The sequence below is a fragment of the Crinia signifera genome, chromosome 6, assembly GCF_055691185.1.
Source record: "Crinia signifera chromosome 6, ASM5569118v1, whole genome shotgun sequence".
NCBI lineage: Eukaryota > Metazoa > Chordata > Amphibia > Anura > Myobatrachidae > Crinia > Crinia signifera.
In genome coordinates this window covers 142,042,868-142,069,351 of record NC_139222.1, presented here as the reverse complement: position 1 = coordinate 142,069,351, position 26,484 = coordinate 142,042,868, and the positions used below count along the sequence as shown (strand labels likewise).

At 43.0% G+C, this 26,484-nt stretch overlaps 1 protein-coding gene across 1 annotated transcript in view; it reads left to right on the top strand.

The window, feature by feature from the left end:
• KCNH6 (potassium voltage-gated channel subfamily H member 6) overlaps positions 1-26,484 on the top strand; it is a 203,958-nt gene that overhangs the window by 116,082 nt on the left and 61,392 nt on the right. The window contains exon 4 of the mRNA XM_083147475.1: positions 1,901-2,112. Coding sequence (XP_083003601.1) covers positions 1,901-2,112 — 212 coding nt within the window. The remainder of the gene's footprint in view (positions 1-1,900; positions 2,113-26,484) is intronic.

The window sequence follows — 26,484 nt, the reverse complement described above, 5'->3', positions numbered from 1 at the left end:
CTCATATCTCAGTGACCTGAGAGTCACTTTTGATATGCGTGCACGCACCACATCTTTCGATGGTTGGCGACCATCGATAGATGTGGGACTTTCTCCCTGGCCTGCGAATGGATGTTTATGTAAAACATCAATTCGTTTTCCGGGTGAATGGGGGACAGGCGACCCAGCATTCACAGGGCGGCGTCTGGTGGACTTGCAAGGCTTCCAAATCAACCAGAATAAGGTCCATTATCCCTACAGATTGTAAGCTTGCGAGCAGGGTCCTCCTACCTCTATGTCTGTTATACTGTATAAGTCTATATAAGAAACTGTAAATAAATAAATTAACCCTTAAGGGTGGAATCCTAGTAGTCCTGATGGTGTACAGTTAAAAAAAATGGTGTTTTTTCACATTTTCCTATCCTAATGTCTTGTGCGAAAATACACAGGTTCCGCAAAAAGATGCAGACCTAAGTATTTTCAAAGCATTTGTTGCGGATTTCAGGTGCACTTATAGGGAATTTGGTTTTACTAATAGGATAGCCCCAATGCACTGTGGCTAATAGAATAGTAGCCTAAGTGATAACATTTAAATACAATGTTGACATTATTAACATATTATTTGCTTTGACTTTAAATAGAAAGCAGCACATTTATGTATCTCACATATTTGCCATAGCTGTTTGCACGGTAGAAAGCATTTGGCTAATGGTTAAACCATGCCGTGTTCAGCTTGGAAACAGTGACACCTCCAGGCTATGCTGTAAAATAAGCATTTGGTGGCTTTTTGTTTCAGTGATGCATCATATAGCACTGCCATTGGCATAACAAGTTATTTGTAGGCCCCATAGCAAAAGTTTATAAGACTCAATGGTGGAACAATGTATATTATAGCACTTGTTACTTGCATGTACTGTATACATTTTATACGGTTTACAATATTATTCATAGGATTTCCTATTCTCCATGCTGCTATTAAATCATTTAGGGCCAGATGCACTAAGCTTCAAAAGTGAAAAATGGGAGTGTGATACACAGCCAATCAGCTCCTACCTACCATGTCGCAGACTGTGTTTGAAAAATGTGAGGCAGGAGCTGATTGGCTGGTTGTTAATCACTCTTCATTTTATCACTTTTAAAACTTGGTGCTTCTGGCCTTTAATCTGAACTGGAATCTTGTGCTAAATCAGCACAGCCAACTACTAACATTTAAATAATCTAATGCAGGCCATACATCTACTGCCGTGATTCCCTGTTCTGCCAATTGGTGGACATAGAACATGGGTGATTGGTAGGGAAATTCAAGGGAAAAACAGCATCTTAAAAATCCCTGACTCACTGCTCCCAATCACATTTTGGTCAGAATAGGCAAATCGAGGATTTCCAACTTGTTATATTTTACCGATCCCTCATCCCAGGCAGCATTAGTATCTAACTCCCATATATTTTACCACTGCTATGCCAAAGTAGAGGCATTCCTCCTGCCCAACACTCCCCATTGGCCTGTCAAGCTTTTGCTGTTTTGCAAACACCATTATTTTGCTTTCCCGCTGCATGTTGCCCACTTTGCACTTTTAAAATAAAAAATCATCATCTTATAACAACTTTATTAACAGTTATATATAAATTGCGCATACTTGTTCCGCAGCGCTTTACAGAGAATATTTGAACATTCACATCAGTCCCTGCCCCAGTGGAGCTTACAATCTATAATCGCTACCACATGTACACACATTCATTCTAGGGTTCATTTTGTTGTAAGCCAATTGACCTACCAGTGATGTCAATAGCCCCTATTTATATTGTTAGAGTAGGCAATTGGCCACCCCACAGAAAAGTAAAAACTATTGTCTGTGTTTTCTTTTAATATTAATTAAGTTTTTTGAGTAAGTATCTTATTATTTCCTTATGATTTCAACAGAGAATTCAAAAACGAAGTCGGGTTTCCTGAATTCAACCACTGATTCAGACCTCATGAGATACAGAACTATCAGCCAGATACCACAGTTTACTCTCAACTTTGTGGAGTTCAATTTAGAAAAGCATCGGTCTGCTTCCACCACGGAGATTGAGATTGTGGCTCCCAGCAATGCCTTTGAGAGAACGCAGAATGTCACTGAGAAGGTGACCCAGGTAATACCTTTTACTACTAATAGAAAATAATTCTATGACCATTGCACTTCAGTGCCAGTGCTACCTAACAATATTATCCTGACGCCTTACATTCTTCCGACGAACCAACCAGCAACTAAATGCCATGTGACCAGTGTCCTGGCTCGTTGTGTAAGGTCAACCTGGTTCATACATCCCAGGTCCAATCAATGTTGGCAGCAGTGGGAAAAGCAGACATTGGTCATACATGACTCGGGCCAGGCCTAAAGGCTGTTGATTGACACCCCCAGGAACACTTGGAAATTACATAATCTCAAAGTATCCAGTGTAAACACTGATGACCAGGTACCATCAGAGCTGGAGCATCAGATGCTGATTGGTTGGTACTTTATATCTCTCCAAGATTAAATAAATGTAGACCTAAATTTACTATTCTCATGCCTGTTACCTATCAGGACACACAGGGGTAAAGGTCCCTACACACATGCCGATGTGTGTAGGGCTTTATAGCAATGCTAGGTCGCTAAGCACACAGTGCTAACAGCCCACACACATTGGGGGCTGTCAGAGCTGTGTACTGAACGAGCTGACAGCGCCACACTGACAATCAGCGAGATTTGTGCTCATTGACCACAAATCGCGTCCAGCGATAGTGACGCGCTGGGATACTGGGCAACTGGGTGATGTAAGACTTATTATTACTGCCTCAGAGCACAGTCATGGTTTCAGATCCTGGTTATGGCACATCTGTATGGAATATACATATTCGGTACTTATGTAATATCTGGACTCCCGTTTTTCTTATGAGACCGCGTCCCCTTGCGGGGCTCGCTGCGCTCACCACGCTTCGGGCACGGTGGCTCGCTGCGCTCGCCACACTATATAAAATCAACTCCATGCGTAGTTGGATAGTAGGGGTATGAAAAAATGGGGTGCATTTAACATGGGAGTCCAGATAATACATAAGTACCACATATTCTCCCATTGTTTCCATGAGGTCATCCAATTGCTCTGGTTTCTACCCATGTGCTGAATACATATTTGTAGGTTACTTAAGTAACAAAATTTGGACATGATTTGTATGTTCATGGGACAATGCATAATATATATATTCTCTGAATAACATGACGTAACTTGATAGTGCTATATAGAAAATGATAAAACTCAGTATAAACTGAGTTTTAACAAATTTGCATTGTTACAATGGGTAACTATGACCAAGATGGTGATATTTACCATACTAATACCAAGAGCTGCCACTAGGGGGGGTACATATGCACACGGCGAAGCCAAACAGGAGGACGAGTGTTATAATATGAGATGCTTCTGATTCTGTCTACTTTTATATTAAGATGAATAAGACATAACTACTGTACCTGCATCCTGGAGCCATAGTGGCCACTAGACAACATTTTATCTCTCTGCATCTAGATTTGTATCTCCTGTGTTCTCCAAATGCTGCATCATACATACCACAAGCTATTGATCAAGTAGCATCTGCTACTCTTAAGGTGTAGGGATGGAGCGGGGGTGGCTCTCGCTAATGAAACGCTCCGTCATCTGTGCATGCACAGACAACGAAAGGGGTCGTTAACAACCCAAGGCGCGCTCATCAACCACCGGGAGCAGCCGACACACTGGACGATAAAAAGAGCAATATCGCTCAAAAGGGCTGAAATAAGCGATATTGCACCTTTTATCGCCCAATGTGTACGGGGCTTTAGATTGACATATCCATCTCCTCCTCAAGCTACAATCTGCTGAATTCCTTTCCTGCATTCTTTGCATTTGTTCCCATAAACACTCTGTCAGTTGGAGTATGACAAGGCCAAGTCTTAGGTGTATATTTACTAAGCAGTGGTTAGTATCTGTGTTGAACCAAATGTCTTTCTGCCATTTCATGTTTGATTTCCTCTTGAGGCCGAAGCTCTTTTAAAAACAAGTTTTCCAACTCTTTCCATTATCCTCTAAAACAGGGCTGGGCAATTACGGCCCTCCAGATGTTGATGAACTACGCATCCCAGGATGCTTTGCATTAGTTTTGCTATGTGGCCATGCTGAAACTGATGCAAGGCATGCTGGGATGTGTAGTTCATCAACATCTGGAGGGCCGCAATTGCCCAGCCCTGCTCTAAAAGCTACTTGCATGACAAAATGATATTAAACTTTACCTACCAAAATCATTGCTTAGCAGCAGGAGCTGATTGGCCATAGGGCTCACTGCGAAGATTCCTATTGGTCTGGTATCCAGTTGATAGATCTACAGTGTCTAGATAGACAGTCAGTAGGTTGACAGCAAAAGGTCCATATGCAATAGGGTGACAGGGTCAAAATGTCAACAATCAAAAGGTCGACATTCAAAAGGTCAACAGGATTTTTTTTTACAATTATTTTTTTGGAATAAAGTCTTTTTATGAGACAATAATGGCAATACATGTAGTTTGTCGCACATATACAGAATAGTAGCATTTCAAAACAAACAGTATTGTGATACATTCATGTTTAACGGAATGCATGGTGCTTGTACACATATGCAAATAAAGTATCAATTTAAAAAACATACGGTGTCTGTATTCTGTTCACGTAATTATACAATATTGTTTATTCATTATATTTTATAATGAATAAACAAACAACAACACAAAAAAAAGAAGAAAATAAAGGAATAGAATAGACTATCATGCAATGAGCAGCCTTACGGCAGATCAACCGCCGGAAAGCATTATATTATAATTAAAGTATATTATGGTCAAATTCTTATGGAAATAAGAAATATAAGAAATACACATGCTACAGCTACAATATTTATAGACCATATGGCTATATCTAGAATAATCCTCAATGGCAAAGCTATTGGCTATCAAGTAATGAGGAGCGTGGGGAACCCAACCACCTAGTCCAGATCTTTTCAAACTTAGGAAGTGAGCCACGGGACATATAAACATACTTTTCATGTTGTACTGTGGTGTTCACCAAGGCCTTCCACTCAGCCAGTGGGGGCCCCGAGTTGGCCATCCAGGATCGGGCTATTATGGTTTTAGCTAGTGAGCAAAGATTAGTTGCATATTGACATTCTGAGTTATTCAGAGGAACATTTTTCTTACCCCCCAGTACACAGAATGTGGGTGTCAAGGTCTGTTCAGGTATCCTATGATTGAGTGGATACTATGATTGATTTCACATGTGCCCAAAAGCAGGAAACTAAGGGACACTCCCAAAGGAGATGCCAAAAGCACCGCAGTGGGAAGTGACATTTAAGGCAATCTGCTGTAGCTCGGCCTCCAAATTTAACTAACCAAGCTGGGGTCAAGTACCGTATGTCCTATGCAAAATAAATAATTGTATCTGTTGAAATCTTGCACAGACCGTAGCTTGCCGTGGGAGTGCCAGCGCCTCCTCCCACTCCTCATCATCTTTTTCACGATTTTTAAAAAATTTTGGACTTTTCTTACTTCACCATCCCTGTCTGCATAGAGGGAGAATATAATAGTGTGCCGAGCGTAGAGTGTCCGAAGCATGGTGAGTGAAGCCTACACTAATTGATGGTCCATGTGTGGACAATGACACAAAAAATGGGAAAAACTCGTGTTGACCTTAAGGTCGACAGTTCATCTCTGACGATGAGGTTAAAGCTGCCGTTCGGTCCTGGTGTCGACAACAACCACCAGCTTTCTTCTCCGACAGGATTGCCAGACTCTTCAAGCATTGGCGCACATGCATGGAAAGGGATGGGGACTACGTTGAAAAGTGAATAGCGCTTTACATAGAGGATACACTGAGTTATCATGTAGAAAAAAGTGTTCAAATGTGTTAATAAATAAAAAACGTATTGCCATGGAGGCATTTCTCTTCAATCCAGCCTCATATATATATATATATATAGACGAGGTAAAGAATCACGGCACTCAGAGGAACTTTTCAAAATATCAAAACTGGTGTATTCAGGGTGTCCAACGTTTCGGGGCACAGGCGCCCCTTTGTCAAGGAAAATAAGGATTCACTTATTTTCCTTGACAAAGGGGCGCCTGTGCCCCGAAACGTTGGACACCCTGAATACACCAGTTTTGATATTTTGAAAAGTTCCTCTGAGTGCCGTGATTCTTTACCTCGTCTATTCCATATTCATTAACGGGCACCGGGGCTCATACCAGTAAGGAGAGTGCCAGCTCGCCACCCCCAGCTATATATATATATATATATATATATATATATAGGTAACTTGGCAAAAAGGCGTCACTCTGAGTCTTGGTAGAAATTCAAAAGTGCTTTATTGCGTTGTAACTTTTGAATTTCTACCAAGACTCCGAGTGACGCCTTTTTGCCAAGTTACCTGCATTTGGTCCACACACCTGGGAAGGCACCGGAGCAAAATGCAGAGTTTTACACATTGGTGGAGTGCCGGACTCACCTTTCTGTCTATATATATATATATATATATATATATATATATATATATATATATATATATATATATATAGCAAAGGAAGAAAGACTAATACTCGTAGGTCTTTTCTCAGAAAACTGTATTCAGCAAACAGTGGAACAAACCAACGTTTCGGGGCAGCGCCCCTTTGTCAAGGTGTGTGAGAACCTTGGTGGAGTGCCGGACTCACCTTTCTGTCTATATATATATATATATATATATATATAGTACAGAGGAAGACCGCACTCGCACTCATCTAGTGCAACTTGGGGTGCCTTATAAAGAGTGTATATTTTTATGTATAAACCCAAAGATAGTCCAGGATTCCCACACTTTTGTGCAGGATATAGGGCACTCGCCGGAATTAAGAGTATTTGAACTCAAAAATCAATCATCAGGGCATTTGATTTATTTCACAAAAGGTGCTCCATATGCTCCAACGTTTCGGTCCCTGCCTTGGACCTTTGTCAAGGAGCCTAAAATACATGCATACAATGGTTCAGTGTATATATCAAAACATGGTCCAACACAGGACCCAACATAATGCATTACAAGGTTGGCATTTCAAAGAGAAGCACAAAAAATCTGTTACATTACTTGTTATGAAGAAAGAGTCAGCGTGGTTGTAGATGAAAGGAGCCTCCAGGATAGGGAGTCAGCACCTACTGTGAGGTTGCCCGGGCCCGACATTTATACCCACTTCAATTACTTTACCGAGTTACAGCCGGCGTTCGCGCCGCGCTGTGCGCCCCGATACCGGAAGTACGGGCGTCCGGAAGTGACGGCGCTGGACCGCATCGTGGTCCGCATAGCGCGCCTTACGTCACTGGGAGCAATGGAGTACTGGGGACTGATGGACCGCAGGATGGCACGCATGACGTGCGCATCTCGCGGTGATAGTGTTTCAAACGTATACACTATTAAGTAAAAGTGAAGAGGGATAGTCGGGTTCCATAATATAGTGGTGTAATAACGGCTGTGTGTATTGAAGATACACACAATATATTATATAACAATTCTGCAATTATATATAAGCGAAAAGAAGTTTATAGTAGAAACAAATCTGATTGGTGCGCTCATATTATTACCACTATATGGTTTTTTTTTTGCTAGAACGGGATATGGTACCTACTTAATGTCTGATCCGCCTATGTCAGACATCTAATATTCACAGGATGCTAGCATCATGTATACTATTGATTTATGTGTAAGAGGAAGGGATTTATATAATGAATGATGAATGTCAAGTTTTTTTTATATTATTTTATTTATTTATTTTTATTTTTATTTTTATTTTATTTTTATTTATATTATTATTTTTTAACCTATTTACATGTAGTGAAGGACTCTATCGGCTTGTTGATGTCAAAATATGAAATAAAGCATACCCATGGGTCATAGAGTTATTGCTACTATTATTATCCCTAACATAGGGGAGCGCCATGGACATTTATAACCTATTAAGAAGAATGTCATACAAATACTGAATATGTCGTAAGGACCATATAATGCATATAAGGATGACCTATGCGAGAGACATATATAGAGAAAAGTTATAAACAATATATAGAGAAATTGTAAAAATATAAATATGTATATGTGTGTAAGGTCCAATGACCTTTATATACCCAGAGAATGAAAAATAGGGGAACCACCAAGTGCAAAAAATGGGTAAAAAAGGGGAGATGGTAGAAAATGAATAAATATATAAAGATATAAAGATGTAGAGATATCAAGGTGATCAGTGGTAAGAGAATCCATTGTAGACACAGAGCCACCTTAAGTGAGAGAGGAATGTTGTCAACAGCATGTGAGGAAGATGGATACACAGACACTCGCTGCGACCATCTTATCATCTCATTTTTTTAAAAAGATAGACAACGGGTTGTTCTCATTTAAGCCCCTGGGGGCCAATGTTCCAAGTTGGTGGATCCATCTGCTTTCCCTCTTTTTTAAGAGAAGTCCACGATCACCACCTCTGGGTGGCGGAGGTACTGTATCCAGTCGATCAGACGACATCTTAAGCTGGAAATTTGGTGACCTGCAGTCAGGAAATGACGTGGGATAGGGAGTTCGGCTTTACCAGTCTCAGTTGCAGATCGTATTGAGTTTCGGTGGTTAGCCATCCGTTCTCTAAATTTCCTTGATGTCATCCCAACGTATGCTAAGCCACAAGGACAATTAAGTAAATAGATGACATGGTCCATTTGACAGTGCAGACGATACTTAATCTTGATGGCTTTGCCCGAATGCGGGTGGGGAAAAGTAGTGCCTGGTGTCATACTGTTACAGGTCGTACAGCCTGAACATTGAAAGCAACCTGGGCGTTGGGTGTGTAGCCAAGTTGTTTTAGGTGCCACAGTTGGGCTTGCAGTCGGTCTCATCAGAAGTTGTTTTAAATTGGGGCCTTTTTTGTAGGCCATCATTGGGGGGCCATGTTTTTGCAGCTTCAGGGTGTTGTCTGACTTTACTATAGGCCAATGATGTTTCAGGCTCTTTTGGATCTTGGAGGATGTGTGATCAAAAGTGTTGATAAAGATCATCCGAGGCGGATCTTTCTTGGAGGTATTCGGTCCCTCTGGTCTAGCCATGTTTATACGTGCCTTGTGTAAGCATCTGGATAGTATGTTGGCTTGGTAGCCTCTCTGGATGAATCTACTGGTCATTTCACGTAGTTGGTATTCCATGATGGAGGCATTGGTGTTATTTCTAATTACACGCATGTATTGCGATATTGGCAAGTGTTCCTTTAGTTTTGGTGGATGTTGGCTCTCTGTGGATAGCAGAGTGTTTCGATCCGTAGGCTTGCGAAATAAACTGGTCTGTAATATGCCTCCATGTATTTGCACGTTGATATCAAGGAAATCGATAGAGTCATTTTCAATGCGATGTGTAAATTTTATTGGGTGATTAAGTCCATTTAACTCGGTTACCATCGTCTGGAACTCGTTTTCTGATCCTGTCCACAATAGAAAGACATCATCGATGAACCTTTTGTAAAAGCGAATGTGATGGCCATATTTTGGCAGTATGAAAGTGTTCTCATACTCCAACATAAATAGTCCGGCATAAGCAGGGGCCAAATTCGAGCCCATTGCGGTGCCAGATGTTTGCACATAGTACTTATCATGATATAAAAAATGATTGTAGGTCAGGATGAGTGATGCCAGTTCTACCAGGAATTCAGTTGGAGGCTTGTTGACTAGGCGTTCGTCTAATTTCTTCTGCAGTACCTTGAGGCCATCGGTGTGGGGGATCACGGTGTACAGTGAACTGACGTCCATTGTTGCTAGTAATATCCCATCTTCGAGATCAATCTCACGTAGCTTGGTGATAAAGTCAGCTGTATCTCTGATATATGTATTGCTTTCAATTACAAGCGGTTGCAAATGGTGGTCTACGAAGATTGCTAGCGGTTGCAATAGAGACTGGCGGGCTGAAATTATTGGTCTTCCTGGGGGTTGCTCGAGCGATTTGTGGATTTTTGGGAGTGTGTACAATATCGGACATACAGGAAACTGGACAGAAAGAAAATCAAAGTTATCCTTGGACAGCCATTTAGTAGCGAGACCTTTTTGTAGCAAGATGTCTACTTTTCGTTTGAACTCAGGGATTGGGTTCTGTGCCACCTGAATATAGGTCTTGTTATCAGATAACTGTCGCATAATTTCTTCGTGGTATTGAGACCAGTCCTGGACCACCACCGCTCCCCCTTTGTCCGCTGGGCGGATAACTAAATTATTGTTTTGTTTTAGTGCTCTCAGAGCCTCTCTTTCGTCCTGGGTCAGGTTGTTGTATTTAGGTTTAATATTGACCTGTTGGATGTCTTGTTCCATGAGCCTAGTAAAAGTTTTGATACTGGGATTAGAAGAAATTGGATCATAGAGAGATGTCGGCCGAAATATAGATCTCTGTTCTTTAGCCTCAGAGTTTCCGAATTGCTCATGGAGCCTTAGTTTCCGACTAAACTTATAAAGCTCTATAGAGGTATCAAATGGGTCATGAGTGATGGTCGGGACGAACGATAGACCTTTGGATAGCACCGAGATCATGGCAGGTGATAGTGAAGTCTGTGATAAGTTGAAAACTAATTCAGGACAGGTTTCCTGTTTCTTTTTCCCAACACCTCCACGGCGGGGGTGTGGTCTATTCCCCTTCCTCTTGGGGCTTGTTTGCTCGGCCAGGGCCTTCTTCTAAAAAATCGGACTGCTGTCCTGTGAATTCAGTGTCGGAGGCGGATGTGGAAGATCCTGTGTTGGTTTGGTATTGATTTCTCTGTTGGCGTCTTTGTCTATAAGGGCGTTGAGTGCGTCTGGGGTTGGTGTCCCCTGCTAACCACCTATACACTGTGTGGTTTTGATAATCTGAAGTCACTGTGGACAACTTGTTCCGTTTGAAGGATATTAAATCCTTTTTGTAGGTTTCAACTTGAACACGAATTTTTTCTATTAGATTGCAAGATTTATCACTTTTTATTGCGGCGAGATGTGCAATCCCAAATTTGTCTATATTTTGTTTAACCTTCTTTAATTCACTGCCAACTTCCTCCACTACAAGCAACATTAAGTCGAACGAACATTTATTGAGCACACCGCACCATCGGCTGCAGAACGTGGGATTGTTCCTACCGATGGTGGGTATGTTGGGCACTCTGAATCCGCGTGGTATAAATTTCTTTCTGTGGTATTCAGATAAGAAGTGACCATGAAGGGTCAGATCTATCTCACGTTTTTTGAGCCTTAGCAATCTTTGATATAGGTCGAGCGGAGACTCTGTGGGAAGGGTGTCAAAGTCCAGTTGGTCAAAGAGTACTTTATCCGCGTCGTCGTCAGTGAGAGAAATAATACCTTGTTCAGCTTGAATGAGCAGATTATCGTCGAGGAATCCCAATCCTCCTGTCGCCATACTGTGCAGGTGGGTACTCAGAGGAATAGTGGTAGAGTAGTGATGTTTTCTTATCGGAAATGATTATCCGAACATACACATCTATATAACAAAAAATAGTAAAAATAGTATGCACACAACGCTCTTATGGATATCAATAGAGAAAGACAGCTGTATCAGCTTGAGATCAACAGAGTGTCCCAACCAGATTTTTGGGGTTCAGAGCAAAAAAACTGTATAGCAGCCCCACATGCAGGGTGATTCTCTATCCAGATGTGAGATCCTTCCTAATGTGGGTGTCCGGTCAAAAGGAACCAAGGGGTTAGTCCCAGGTCCTCAAATACAGTACAGAGGAAGACCGCACTCGCACTCATCTAGTGCAACTTGGGGTGCCTTATAAAGAGTGTATATTTTTATGTATACACCCAAACATAGTCCAGGATTCCCACACTTTTGTGCAGGATATAGGGCACTCGCCGGAATTAAGAGTATTTGAACTCAAAAATCAATCATCAAGGCATTTGATTTATTTCACAAAAGGTGCTCCATATGCTCCAACGTTTCGGTCCCTGCCTTGGACCTTTGTCAAGGAGCCTAAAATACATGCATACAATGGTTCAGTGTATATATATATATATAGATCTGGTTTGCATATATGTTGATATACAGACCACACTGTGTCAGAAGCACTACAGCAGACAGCGACACCTCAGGCAGGGAACAGGAACTGCATGGGTCTTTAAAGCTGGCGGGTGCTACAATTAACCCCTTCCCAACATTTGACGTATATATACGTCATGGCCGGGAAGTACTTCCCGACACATGACGTATATATACGTCATGACTTCTAACTGTCACTGCGTCTAGAGACGCAGTGACAGAGGGACGATGTCTGCTGTCCCTGACAGCAGACATGTCCCTGCATGCCCAGGGGGGGCTGCGATGCAGCCCCCCCGTCGGCGATCGCTGTGATTGGCTGTTCAGTGTGAACAGCCAATTACAGCGTTTTCCTGTGTCACCGGCGAATAACGTTCGCCGGTGACACGGGATCGGAGGTGATTGGTGCTGTAAAGTACAGCACCAATCACCGCGGGGTGTAAGGGTGACACTGGTGTCACCCCACCTCACCCCGCCCGCCCCCAAAGGCCGTGATTGGTCCGTCGGACCGACGGACCAATCACAGCCATGGAGGGGGGTTTAAACTAACGGGGACTACACTGCAGACGCCATTCCGGTCTGGAATAGCGTGCAGTGCGGTCACCGTGCCCAGCTGTCGCCATTTACTGACCAGAACCTTGCTCAATACTTACCTGATCACTGCTTGGGATCTTGCTTCATCTTGTGACATCCTGTGCTGTGTTGTGCTGTGTTGTGCTGCTGCAGTGTCATCGAGTTAGAGAGAGAGAGAGATAGAGAGAGAGAGATAGAGAGGCCTAGTGACAGAGAGTGCTATATTTTGTGCTGCTGCAGTGTAATAGAGTTATAGATAGAGAGATAGAGAGAGAGAGATAGAGAGAGATAGAGAGATAGTGACAGATCGTGCTATATATTTTTTATATAACTGACTGCTGCCCCCCCTTTTGTGCTGATCAGTATAAATTAACTGATCAGCAACTTTTTGGGGGCGCAGGGTATTTTTTTATATATATATATACCTGTCAGTGCTGCTGCTGCAGTGTCATAGAGTGATAGATAGTGAGAGATAGAGAGATAGAGAGAGATAGTGACAGAGAGTGATAGAGACTGCTATATTTTGTGTCTGCTGCCCCCCTTTTGTGCACCCCCAGCAACTTTTTGGGGGTGCAGGGGTTATTTTTCATATATATAACTGTCAGTGCTGCTGCTGCAGTGTCATAGAGTGATAGATAGTGAGAGATAGAGAGAGATAGTGACAGAGAGTGATAGAGAGTGCTAAATTTTGTGTCTGCTGCCCCCGCCTTTTGTGCTGATCACTATGGCCCTTATTCTGGTTGGTGCGGCCAGAGCCGCACACGGTGCTCCGGCCACACAAACCAATCCCCGCCCACGAGACGGATCGCCACGGCCGTCCGTACACGGACGGCTGGCGATCCGCATAAAAATGGTGGGGCGTACGCCTCCACCATGGTGGGAGCTAACCCCTGCATTCGATGGTCGTCGACCATCGAAGGCAGGGCCGCACGCCACAGCAGCTCCCGCAAGCTGAGACCACACGGACAATCGTCCGTGTGATAGCTTGTATGGGGGCTGAGAGCTGACATCCGGCGACGTCAGCTTTCCGCCCCCATCAGTGGCGTCATAGCCTCATTACCATGCATACGCCCCGCGTTTGCATGGGAACGCCCATGAAACGCGGGGCGTATACATAGGGAAATGAGGGTATGAAGCCCCTCACGCCCCTATACGCCCCCTTTGCGGCGGACGAAATACGTCTGCGGCGAATGGGGCTGCACATGCGCAGATTGACCTCTGCGCATGTGCAGACTAAAAACATCGGCGGTACGGCCGCACGCGGGCCGTACCGCACGATGCAGAATAAGGGCCTATATCTGAGGTGATCAGCAACTTTTTAGGGGTGCAGAGGTTTTTTTTTTTTATATATACCTGCCAGTTGCACTGTCAGTTGCACCAAAGGTTGTGCACCTGCTGCCCCTCACTGGTAATCAGTGTCGCATCACTGATCACCTTTTTTTTTGTGTGTGTGCTGTGGGGTCTTTTTTAACACACACTGTGATTTTGGGGGTGTCCTGTGGCCGCTGTGCGCTGATCAGTGACGTACATCACTGATCATCTTTTTCGGCACAGGGTTGATCTATTTTTTTTTTTTTTGATCAAATTCCTGTTGCCTTTGAGCGCTGTTCAGTGACGGACGTTACTGACCAACATCTGCACTACATACACACTACACACTACATACCCCCCTGGTTGAAATAAAGTTTGTACCCCCCCCCTACACTATACACGTGTTGAAACATTTCACTACCAGTAACACAAAAATAAAAATGGCATCCCAAATGTCATCCCAAATGTCATCCCAGTCATCCAGAAGAATGTATTCAGCAGAGGAGGCATATGCCATGCTTGCTTCTGACTCTGACACAGCCAGTGATGCAAGCGGGGAATTTGAAGGATTCGCCTTAAGCTCCTCTTCCTCCTCTGGTGATGAGGGACCCCCTCAAAGACGCCCCCGTAGAGCAGCTGAGACCCCCCCCCAATAATTGATCTCGTATGGACCCCACCACCAGACAATTTTGAGCCCCAGGTTCCTGAGTTTTTGGCCATGCCAGGAATCCAATTTGATTCCACAGGTCTCAGAGAAATTGACTTTTTCAAATTATTTTTCTCTGATGATTTTATAAATTTAATGGTGGACCAAACTAATAAATATGCCCATATAAATAAGAGGTATAGCAGCGCTAGTTTTACAATGTAGAAAATTTATTACACAATAAAAACAAGAATAAGAATAAAAATAAATAATAAAAAATTCATTGAACCAATTGGTAAAAAACAATGACAAAGTATATAGTGAAACTGGACCCAATTATATTCACCGATGCTGAACGATGTTGAGACCTGCTTCTGATCCGAGGGAAATGATGGGGGGGGGGGGGGGGGGGGGAGGGAGTCCTTTTTCGGCCACTTGAATGGTGTCCTGTAGCGGAGATGTTTGAAATAGACTGCAACCGATGGCAAATGTGGAATTAGCCTGATCGGGAGTCCCGCTGATGTAGGAACAGGTGTCCAGACAAGGAATGTTGGCTTGAGGTACTCGTGGAGGTCAGCTGTCGATCAGAAGTATTTTAGCAGGTAGGGCAGTCCTTGGTGAAAATAGTGGTGTTGGAAGTAAGGTGGGTCCAGGCACAGGGTATCACCAACGCGTTTCGCAGTTCTCAGACTGCTTTGACAAAGCAGTCTGAGAACTGCGAAACGCGTTGGTGATACCCTGTGCCTGGACCCACCTTACTTCCAACACCACTATTTTCACCAAGGACTGCCCTACCTGCTAAAATACTTCTGATCGACAGCTGACCTCCACGAGTACCTCAAGCCAACATTCCTTGTCTGGACACCTGTTCCTACATCAGCGGGACTCCCGATCAGGCTAATTCCACATTTGCCATCGGTTGCAGTCTATTTCAAACATCTCCGCTACAGGACACCATTCAAGTGGCCGAAAAAGGACTCCCTTCCCCCCCCCCCCCCCCCATCATTTCCCTCGGATCAGAAGCAGGTCTCAACATCGTTCAGCATCGGTGAATATAATTGGGTCCAGTTTCACTATATACTTTGTCATTGTTTTTTACCAATTGGTTCAATGAATTTTTTATTATTTATTTTTATTCTTATTCTTGTTTTTATTGTGTAATAAATTTTCTACATTGTAAAACTAGCGCTGCTATACCTCTTATTTATATTGCTTTTCTCTATCTGGGAGCTGACTACTCCCTTAAGCAGCAGCTAATTGATTAAAACCACCCGTGGCAAGCGCTCCATACCAACTTCGGTTGGTTCTCTTTTTCTCTAATTTATATGCCCAGCAGTTTATTACTCAAAACCCCACGTCATCATTTGCTAGGTGGACCCCTGTAGATGCAGTAGAGATGATGACGTTTTGGGGTCTGGTGTTTCATATGGGCATAGTAAAAAAGCCAGAAATTAGGCAATATTGGAGTACAGATGTTCTGTACAGCACCCCATTTTACCGTATGGCCATGCCCCGGGCTCGATTTGTGACGATCCTTAAATTTTTGCATTACAACGATAATGCACAGTGCCCACCCAGAGATGATCCCACCTTTGACCGGCTATTCAAAGTCAGGCCGGTCATTGATCATTTCAGTGCCAAATTTGAAGAGATGTACATCCCAGATAAATTCATTTGCATAGACGAGTCCCTTATACATTTTAAAGGAAGGGTTAAATTCCGCCAGTACCTTCCCAGTAAGAGGGCAAGGTATGGCATAAAAATGTATAAGCTGTGTGAAAGCACCTCAGGGTACACTCACAGGTTTAGGGTATATGAAGGGAAGGATTCAAGAATTGAACCGCCAGAATGCCCCCCCTCCCTCGTAGGTGTTAGTGGAAAAATTGTCTGGGATTTAGTGCACCCCTTCCTGGATAAAGGTTATCACCTCTATGTGGATAACTTTTACACTAGCATCCCCCTGTTTAAGGCCCTTGGTTCAAGAGGTACAGCAGCTTGCGGTACTGTGCGCAAGAACCAAAGAGGCCTCCCAAAAACGCACATTGCCCAAGTAATGAGAAGGGGTGAAAGCAGGGGAATATGCACCGAAAATATGTTGTTGGTCAAATATAAGGACAAGAGGGATGTCCTTATACTGACAACAATTCACGGAGACAGTACCACCTCCGTCCCTGTACGAGGTACCAGTACCCACACCTCAAAACCTAATTGTATCCTGGATTACAATAGGTACATGGGCGGAGTGGATCTTTCAGATCAGGTACTGAAGCCGTACAGTGCCCTGCGGAAAACAAAAATCTGGTACAAGAAGCTGGCCGTGTATATCATCCAGATGGCACTGTATAACGCTTACGTGCTATTCCGTTCTACCGGCCAGAGGGGGACATTTATGCACTTTCAAGAGGAAGTCATAAAGGGCCTAGTATTTGGGAACCAGCAGGCAGAGGGCCCCAGTACTTCTAGTACTGGCCCCCGTATTGTACCAGGGCAGCATTTTCCGAACGAAATCCCCTCCACTGCAAGAAAGGGCAGGACACAAAAAAGGTGCAAAGTTTGCTATAAAAAGGGAATAAGAAAGGAAACTATTTTCCACTGTGAAACTTGCCCCGACAAACCCGGCCTATGTATAAAGGAGTGTTTTAAAATATACCACACATCTATGGATTATTAGGTTCATCATTTCACCGTGCTTCGGGGGTCTTGCTAATGCCACATAGCACCCACCAACATTCCACCAGAATCTGAGCTGCAAAATCCAAAAATCACTCCTTCCCTTCTGAGTCCTGCCATGCACCCAACTGGTATTTTTGGTCACATATGAGGCATTGCCATACACGGGAGAAATTGGGGCACAGATTTTGGGGTGCTTTTTCTCCTTCATACCTTATGAAAATGAAAAATTTTGAGCCAGAACTGCATTTTTGTGTAAAAAAATGTAATTTTTCATTTTCACTGCCCACTTGTATCAAAATTGGTGAAACCCCTGGGGGTTTGAAATGTACACTATACCCCTAGATGAATTCCCTGAGGGGTGTAGTTTGCAAAATGGGGTCACTTGTGGGGGGGTTCCACTGTATTGGTGCTTTGGGGGTCTTGCTAATGCGACATAGCACCCACCATCATTCCACCAGAATTTTTGCTGCAAAATCCAAATATCACTCCTTCCCTTCTGAGTCCTGCCACTTTTTGGTCACACATGAGGCATTGCCGTACTCGGGAGAAATTGGGGCACATTTTGGGGTGCTTTGTCTCCTTCATTCCTTCTGAAAATGAAAAATTTTGAGCCAGAACTGCATTTTTGTGTAAAAAAATGTAATTTTTCATTTTCACTGCCCACTTGTATCAAAATTGGTGAAACCCCTGGGGGTTTGAAATGTACACTATACCCCTAGATCAATTCCCTGAGGGGTGTAGTTTGCAAAATGGGGTGACTTGTGGGGGGGTTCCACTGTATTGGTGCAACATAGCACCCACCATTCATTCCACCAAAATCTGTGCTGCAAAATCCAAAAATCACTCCTTCCCTTCTGAGTCCTGCCATGCACCCAACTGGTATTTTTTGGTCACATGTGAGGCATTGCCGTACTCGGGAGAAATTGGGGCACAGATTTTGGGGTGCTTTTTCTCCTTCATACCTTCTGAAAATGAAAAATTTTGAGCCAGAACTGCATTTTTGTGTAAAAAAATGTAATTTTTCATTTTCACTGCCCAGTTGTATCAAAATTGGTGAAACCCCTGGGGGTTTGAAATGTACACTATACCCCTAGATGAATTCCCTGAGGGGTGTAGTTTGCAAAATGGGGTCACTTGTGGGGGGGTTCCACTGTATTGGTGCTTGGGGGGTCTTGCTAATGCGACATAGCACCCACCAAAATTCCACCAGAATCTGAGCTGCAAAATCCAAAAATCACTCCTTCCCTTCTGAGTCCTGCCATGCACCCAACTGGTATTTTTTGGTCACATGTGAGGCATTGCCGTACTCGGGAGAAATTGGGGCACAGATTTTGGGGTGCTTTTTCTCCTTCATACCTTCTGAAAATGAAAAATTTTGAGCCAGAACTGCATTTTTGTGTAAAAAAATGTAATTTTTCATTTTCACTGCCCAATTGTATCAAAATTGGTGAAACCCCTGGGGGTTTGAAATGTACACTATACCCCTAGATGAATTCCCTGAGGGGTGTAGTTTGCAAAATGGGGTCACTTGTGGGGGGGTTCCACTGTATTGGTGCTTGGGGGGTCTTGCTAATGCGACATAGCACCCACCAAAATTCCACCAGAATCTGAGCTGCAAAATCCAAAAATCACTCCTTCCCTTCTGAGTCCTGCCATGCACCCAACTGGTATTTTTTGGTCACATGTGAGGCATTGCCGTACTCGGGAGAAATTGGGGCACATATTTTGGGGTGCTTTTTCTCCTTCATACCTTCTGAAAATGAAAAATTTTGAGCCAGAACTGCATTTTTGTGTAAAAAAATGTAATTTTTCATTTTCACTGCCCACTTGTATCAAAATTGGTGAAACCCCTGGGGGTTTGAAATGTACACTATACCCCTAGATGAATTCCCTGAGGGGTGTACTTTGCAAAATGGGGTGACTTGTGGGGGGGTTCCATTGTATTGGTGCAACATAGCACCCACCATTCATTCCACCAAAATCTGTGCTGCAAAATCCAAAAATCACTCCTTCCCTTCTGAGTCCTGCCATGCACCCAACTGGTATTTTTTGGTCACATGTGAGGCATTGCCGTACTCGGGAGAAATTGGGGCACAGATTTTGGGGTGCTTTTTCTCCTTCATACCTTCTGAAAATGAAAAATTTTGAGCCAGAACTGCATTTTTGTGTAAAAAAATGTAATTTTTCATTTTCACTGCCCAGTTGTATCAAAATTGGTGAAACCCCTGGGGGTTTGAAATGTACACTATACCCCTAGATGAATTCCCTGAGGGGTGTAGTTTGCAAAATGGGGTCACTTGTGGGGGGGTTCCACTGTATTGGTGCTTGGGGGGTCTTGCTAATGCGACATAGCACCCACCAAAATTCCACCAGAATCTGAGCTGCAAAATCCAAAAATCACTCCTTCCCTTCTGAGTCCTGCCATGCACCCAACTGGTATTTTTTGGTCACATGTGAGGCATTGCCGTACTCGGGAGAAATTGGGGCACATATTTTGGGGTGCTTTTTCTCCTTCATACCTTCTGAAAATGAAAAATTTTGAGCCAGAACTGCATTTTTGTGTAAAAAAATGTAATTTTTCATTTTCACTGCCCACTTGTATCAAAATTGGTGAAACCCCTGGGGGTTTGAAATGTACACTATACCCCTAGATGAATTCCCTTAGGGGTGTACTTTGCAAAATGGGGTGACTTGTGGGGGGGTTCCACTGTATTGGTGCAACATAGCACCCACCATTCATTCCACCAAAATCTGTGCTGCAAAATCCAAAAATCACTCCTTCCCTTCTGAGTCCTGCCATGCACCCAACTGGTATTTTTTGGTCACATGTGAGGCATTGCCGTACTCGGGAGAAATTGGGGCACAGATTTTGGGGTGCTTTTTCTCCTTCATACCTTCTGAAAATGAAAAATTTTGAGCCAGAACTGCATTTTTGTGTAAAAAAATGTAATTTTTCATTTTCACTGCCCACTTGTATCAAAATTGGTGAAACCCCTGGGGGTTTGAAATGTACACTATACCCCTAGATGAATTCCCTGAGGGGTGTAGTTTGCAAAATGGGGTCACTTGTGGGGGGGTTCCACTGTATTGGTGCTTGGGGGGTCTTGCTAATGCGACATAGCACCCACCAAAATTCCACCAGAATCTGAGCTGCAAAATCCAAAAATCACTCCTTCCCTTCTGAGTCCTGCCATGCACCCAACTGGTATTTTTTGGTCACATGTGAGGCATTGCCGTACTCGGGAGAAATTGGGGCACAGATTTTGGGGTGCTTTTTCTCCTTCATACCTTCTGAAAATGAAAAATTTTGAGCCAGAACTGCATTTTTGTGTAAAAAAATTTAATTTTTCATTTTCACTGCCCAGTTGTATCAAAATTGGTGAAACCCCTGGGGGTTTGAAATGTACACTATACCCCTATATGAATTCCCTGAGGGGTGTAGTTTGCAAAATGGGGTCACTTGTGGGGGGGTTCCACTGTATTGGTGCTTGGGGGGTCTTGCTAATGCGACATAGCACCCACCAAAATTCCACCAGAATCTGAGCTGCAAAATCCAAAAATCACTCCTTCCCTTCTGAGTCCTGCCATGCACCCAACTGGTATTTTTTGGTCACATGTGAGGCATTGCCGTACTCGGGAGAAATTGGGGCACAGATTTTGGGGTGCTTTTTCTCCTTCATACCTTCTGAAAATGAAAAATTTTGAGCCAGAACTGCATTTTTGTGTAAAAAATTGTAATTTTTCATTTTCACTGCCCAATTGTATCAAAATTGGTGAAACCCCTGGGGGTTTGAAATGTACACTATACCCCTAGATGAATTCCCTGAGGGGTGTAGTTTGCAAAATGGGGTCACTTGTGGGGGGGTTCCACTGTATTGGTGCTTGGGGGGTCTTGCTAATGCGACATAGCACCCACCAAAATTCCACCAGAATCTGAGCTGCAAAATCCAAAAATCACTCCTTCCCTTCTGAGTCCTGCCATGCACCCAACTGGTATTTTTTGGTCACATGTGAGGCATTGCCGTACTCGGGAGAAATTGGGGCACATATTTTGGGGTGCTTTTTCTCCTTCATACCTTCTGAAAATGAAAAATTTTGAGCCAGAACTGCATTTTTGTGTAAAAAAAATGTAATTTTTCATTTTCACTGCCCACTTGTATCAAAATTGGTGAAACCCCTGGGGGTTTGAAATGTACACTATACCCCTAGATGAATTCCCTGAGGGGTGTACTTTGCAAAATGGGGTGACTTGTGGGGGGGTTCCACTGTATTGGTGCAACATAGCACCCACCATTCATTCCACCAAAATCTGTGCTGCAAAATCCAAAAATCACTCCTTCCCTTCTGAGTCCTGCCATGCACCCAACTGGTATTTTTTGGTCACATGTGAGGCATTGCCGTACTCGGGAGAAATTGGGGCACAGATTTTGGGGTGCTTTTTCTCCTTCATACCTTCTGAAAATGAAAAATTTTGAGCCACAACTGCATTTTTGTGTAAAAAAATGTAATTTTTAATTTTCACTGCCCAGTTGTATCAAAATTGGTGAAACCCCTGGGGGTTTGAAATGTACACTATACCCCTAGATGAATTCCCTGAGGGGTGTAGTTTGCAAAATGGGGTCACTTGTGGGGGGTTCCACTGTATTGGTGCTTGGGGGGTCTTGCTAATGCGACATAGCACCCACCAAAATTCCACCAGAATCTGAGCTGCAAAATCCAAAAATCACTCCTTCCCTTCTGAGTCCTGCCATGCACCCAACTGGTATTTTTTGGTCACATGTGAGGCATTGCCGTACTCGGGAGAAATTGGGGCACATATTTTGGGGTGCTTTTTCTCCTTCATACCTTCTGAAAATGAAAAATTTTGAGCCAGAACTGCATTTTTATGTAAAAAAATGTAATTTTTCATTTTCACTGCCCACTTGTATCAAAATTGGTGAAACCCCTGGGGGTTTGAAATGTACACTATACCCCTAGATGAATTCCCTGAGGGGTGTACTTTGCTAAATGGGGTGACTTGTGGGGGGGTTCCACTGTATTGGTGCAACATAGCACCCACCATTCATTCCACCAAAATCTGTGCTGCAAAATCCAAAAATCACTCCTTCCCTTCTGAGTCCTGCCATGCACCCAACTGGTATTTTTTGGTCACATGTGAGGCATTGCCGTACTCGGGAGAAATTGGGGCACAGATTTTGGGGTGCTTTTTCTCCTTCATACCTTCTGAAAATGAAAAATTTTGAGCCAGAACTGCATTTTTGTGTAAAAAATGTAATTTTCCATTTTCACTGCCCAGTTTTATCAAAATTGGTGAAACCCCTGGGGGTTTGAAATGTACACTATACCCCTAGATGAATTCCCTGAGGGGTGTAGTTTGCAAAATGGGGTCACTTGTGGGGGGGTTCCTAACTTCATCTTATGGTGCCTAGAAACCTACATGGTGCCTAAAAAATAATCTCATAAAAAGGAGGCTCCAAAATCAAGTAGGTGCTCCTTCTATTATGAAGCCTGTGGTTTGGTCAACGTGCACACTAGGGCCACATATAGGATATTTATGAAAACAAAAGAATTGGGGGAATCAATTTTTAGTCACATTTCTCTAGTAAAATGCACTGTGTTCCTTAGAAAAATGTATTAAAATTGCAAATCTGCAAAAAAAATGAAATTTTGAAATTTCACCTACACTTTGTTTTAATTCCTGTGAAACACCTAAAGGGTTAACAAACTTCCAAAATGCTGTTTTGAATACTGTGAGGGGTGCAGTTTTTGAAATGGTATCATTTATGGGGGTGTCTCACATACAAGTCCCTCAAAGTCACATCAGAACTGAACTGGTCCCTAAAAAAATCAGTGTTTGAAATTTTCTTGAAAATTTGAGAATTTGCTATTCATATTGTAAGCCTCCTAGTGTCCAAAAAAATTAAAAGGAAGTTGAAATAATGATGTCAACATAAAGTAGACATATGGTCTATGTTAGTTATTAACTATTTTGAGTGGTATGATTATTTGTCTCACAAGCAGAAAATTTAACATTTTGCAAATTGCTAAATTTTCCATTTTTTTACGACATTTTGGTATTTTTCACAAAAAAACACAGACTGTATCGACCCAAATTTACCACTAATTTGAAGTACAATGTGTCACGAAAAAACAATCTCAAAATCACTGGGATAAGTAAAAGCAAAAAAAAGTTATCCCCACTTAAGTGAGACATGTCAGATTTGAAAAAAAGGGCTCTGTCAGGAACGCAAAAACTGGCTCTGTCAGGAAGGGGTTAATATATATAGGAGAGGATTTAGTGTGGCACTCGGCTGATATAGAATAAATGACAGTACAGTGTCGGTTTGAAGCATGCTGTCGTTTATTCTATATCAGCCGAGTGCCGCACCGAATCCTCTCCTGCATTTGCTCCCCTGAGCTGTGAGGGCATCGGCGGCAGTTCTACATTGATTACAGCGTGGAGTGCCGGTCCCAGCAAATTTATATATATATATATATATATATCTTGCAGAAAGGTCCGGCACTATAGACTGGCTCCTGCTCTCCTGATGTTACTTGGCCTGGGTGCCCGCTGATTACTGGGGGTGAACCCAGTACATGTATATCAATAACAAAGATGAGCGTCACTCCAGGTACATGTAAAAGTTTTTTTACTGTATGGACACCATACAGTAAAAAACTTTTACATGTACCTGGAGTGACGCTCATCTTTGTTAATGATATATATATATATATATATATATATATATATATATATATATATATATATATATATATAAAAATTTACTGTATTTGCTGGTGTATAAGACTAATTTTTTTCCCTGAAAAACATGCCTCCAAGTGGGAGGGTCCTCTTACGCGCCGGGTGCACTTATATAACAAACTCTATATTTTGAGTGGAAATGTTGGGGGGTCGTCTTATACACTCAGTCGTCTTATACGGCGGCAAATACTGTATTTCTTTTCTTAGTTCCCTAACTACAAGTATACGCACTTACTGCAAGAATCTTACTACTAGGCTACTACTTTTGAATCATAACCTTCAAACGTCAAATTATACACATTATTTAGGATGGTTATGGCCTAAAATGTAGACAGTGTCTCTCTAGGTTGACAGTTAATAGGTTAACCCCAATGGGCAACATGCACAAATTCAACATAGACAAAAAGTTGACATGGAAATGATCAACACGTGAAAAAGTCAACATGAGTTTTTCATTTTTTTGGTGTCAATTTGTAGATTTCATCACTTGGACCCCTAATTAGCATATCGCATACAGCTGCTCTTGGCACACTTTAATGGTACCATTGCCATGTCAACCTTTTGTCTATGTTGACCTCAAGATCTACCAACAGTTCACGTTTTTCAGGCAACTTGTGGGTCTATAGTAGGAATGAATGCAGCAAGTTTGAAAATGTGACAGTTAGTAATGACTATAGCTGTGCACCAGCTAGGTGATCTGGAAAACGTGGATCGTTGGTAGATCTTGAGGACCGGTTTGGCCACCCCCTGGTGTAGACAATTGACTGTTGACCAGGCACAGCGTTAGAGGCCCAAAGCATACTGAGTGAACATGATACACTATTTGTAGGTCCAAGCTCTCAGGTCGACATTAACACAGAAAAAGTGAAAAGCGTATGCTAACCTTTTCATGTGTTGATTTTTTTCCAATGTTGACCTTGTCAATTTACAGTAATACACGACACCCTGCGATCAGGCTGTGCCCTGATACTGTAGGTGGGCATTTACCCATGTCATGCTCTAAGTACTCAATGGCTAAAGTAATTACGGAAAGGATTGTCATGTGATGCAAATTCCCAGGAGTCTGTTCTTTTAAATAAGAGAGGCTTACTTATTATCCGGCTTATGTGCATAGTGTCCCTTTCAGTAAAGATAAGCTCACCCTGAGAGATATATGAGCACTCTTCATTTTTATTCTGTTTCATAACTGACAGGACTCCATCTAGTGGTTGCTTCTGATTATTGTAAGAGTTTTAAATTAGTTAATGCAGTATATATTAAATGTAATTCCCATTGGCGTGCTTTTCGGTACTTGTTTCTTAGCACGGCGCCCATCGCATTGCATACCATAAGGCATACGATGGTATGCAATGCGATACGATGTTAGCCGATGTTATACAATTTTAAATTGTATACCATCGAATTGTATGCCATTGTATGGCATATACAATGGTATACAATTTTAAATTGTATAAGAACCCTAATGGGTTTTTTCAATGGTAAATGTGCCCCCTAGAAGATAAATAATTGTATAAGCACCGTAATAGGTGCTTACAATGTTAAAAGCACCCCCAAGCCACCCATACTATCAACGCCAACCCGAAGCGTGGCGAGCGCAGCAAGCCTGCGAGGGGCGGCGGTACGCATCCTCCGACCTTTTCATACCCCCACTATCCACGTTGGCATGGAGTTGACTATATATAGTGTGGCGAGCGCAGCAAGCCACCGAGCCCGAAGCGTGGCGATCGCAGCGAGCCCCGCGAGGGGACGCGGAATACATTTGAAGTAATGGGCGTCCCCTCGCGGGGCTCGCTGCGCTCGCCACGCTTCGGGCACGGTGGATCGCTGCGCTCGCCACACTATATAAAATCAACTCCACGCCGACGTGGATAGTGGGGGTATCAAAAGGTTGGAGAACGCATACCGCCACCCCTCGCGGGCTCGCTGCGCTCGCCACGCTTCGGGTTGGCGTTGATAGTGGCGGTGGCGTGGGGGTGCATTTAACATTGTAAGCACCTATTAAGGTGCTTATATAATTAAAAATTGTATATACAATTTAAAATCGCATTGCATTGTATGCCATTGTATGCCATATTTAATGGTATACAATTTTAAATGGAATACAATACCATACCATTTAAGGTCTGCATAATAAAACACCCCCTACCTCCCTGGAAGTTATTTACAAGGGACCCTTTATTCAGCTCAGTGCCCCCTTCCACACATTAGTGTTCTCCCTCCCACCACCTGCGCAGTAAAGGAGTAATTAGCAGAAGTTACTGCTCCAGGTCCTACATGTTGAATGGAAGATAGAGCACCCCCTGCCACCCGTGGGACGTGCTGCTGATTAGGGATGGCCATCAACTATCGATGTTCCAAAACATCAATGGTTGGGACCTAGTGCTCAATGTTTTGGACATCGATAGTGGATGATAAAATAGTTTAATGCCATCGATGGATGGCTTCAGATTGTAAAAGTTGGGG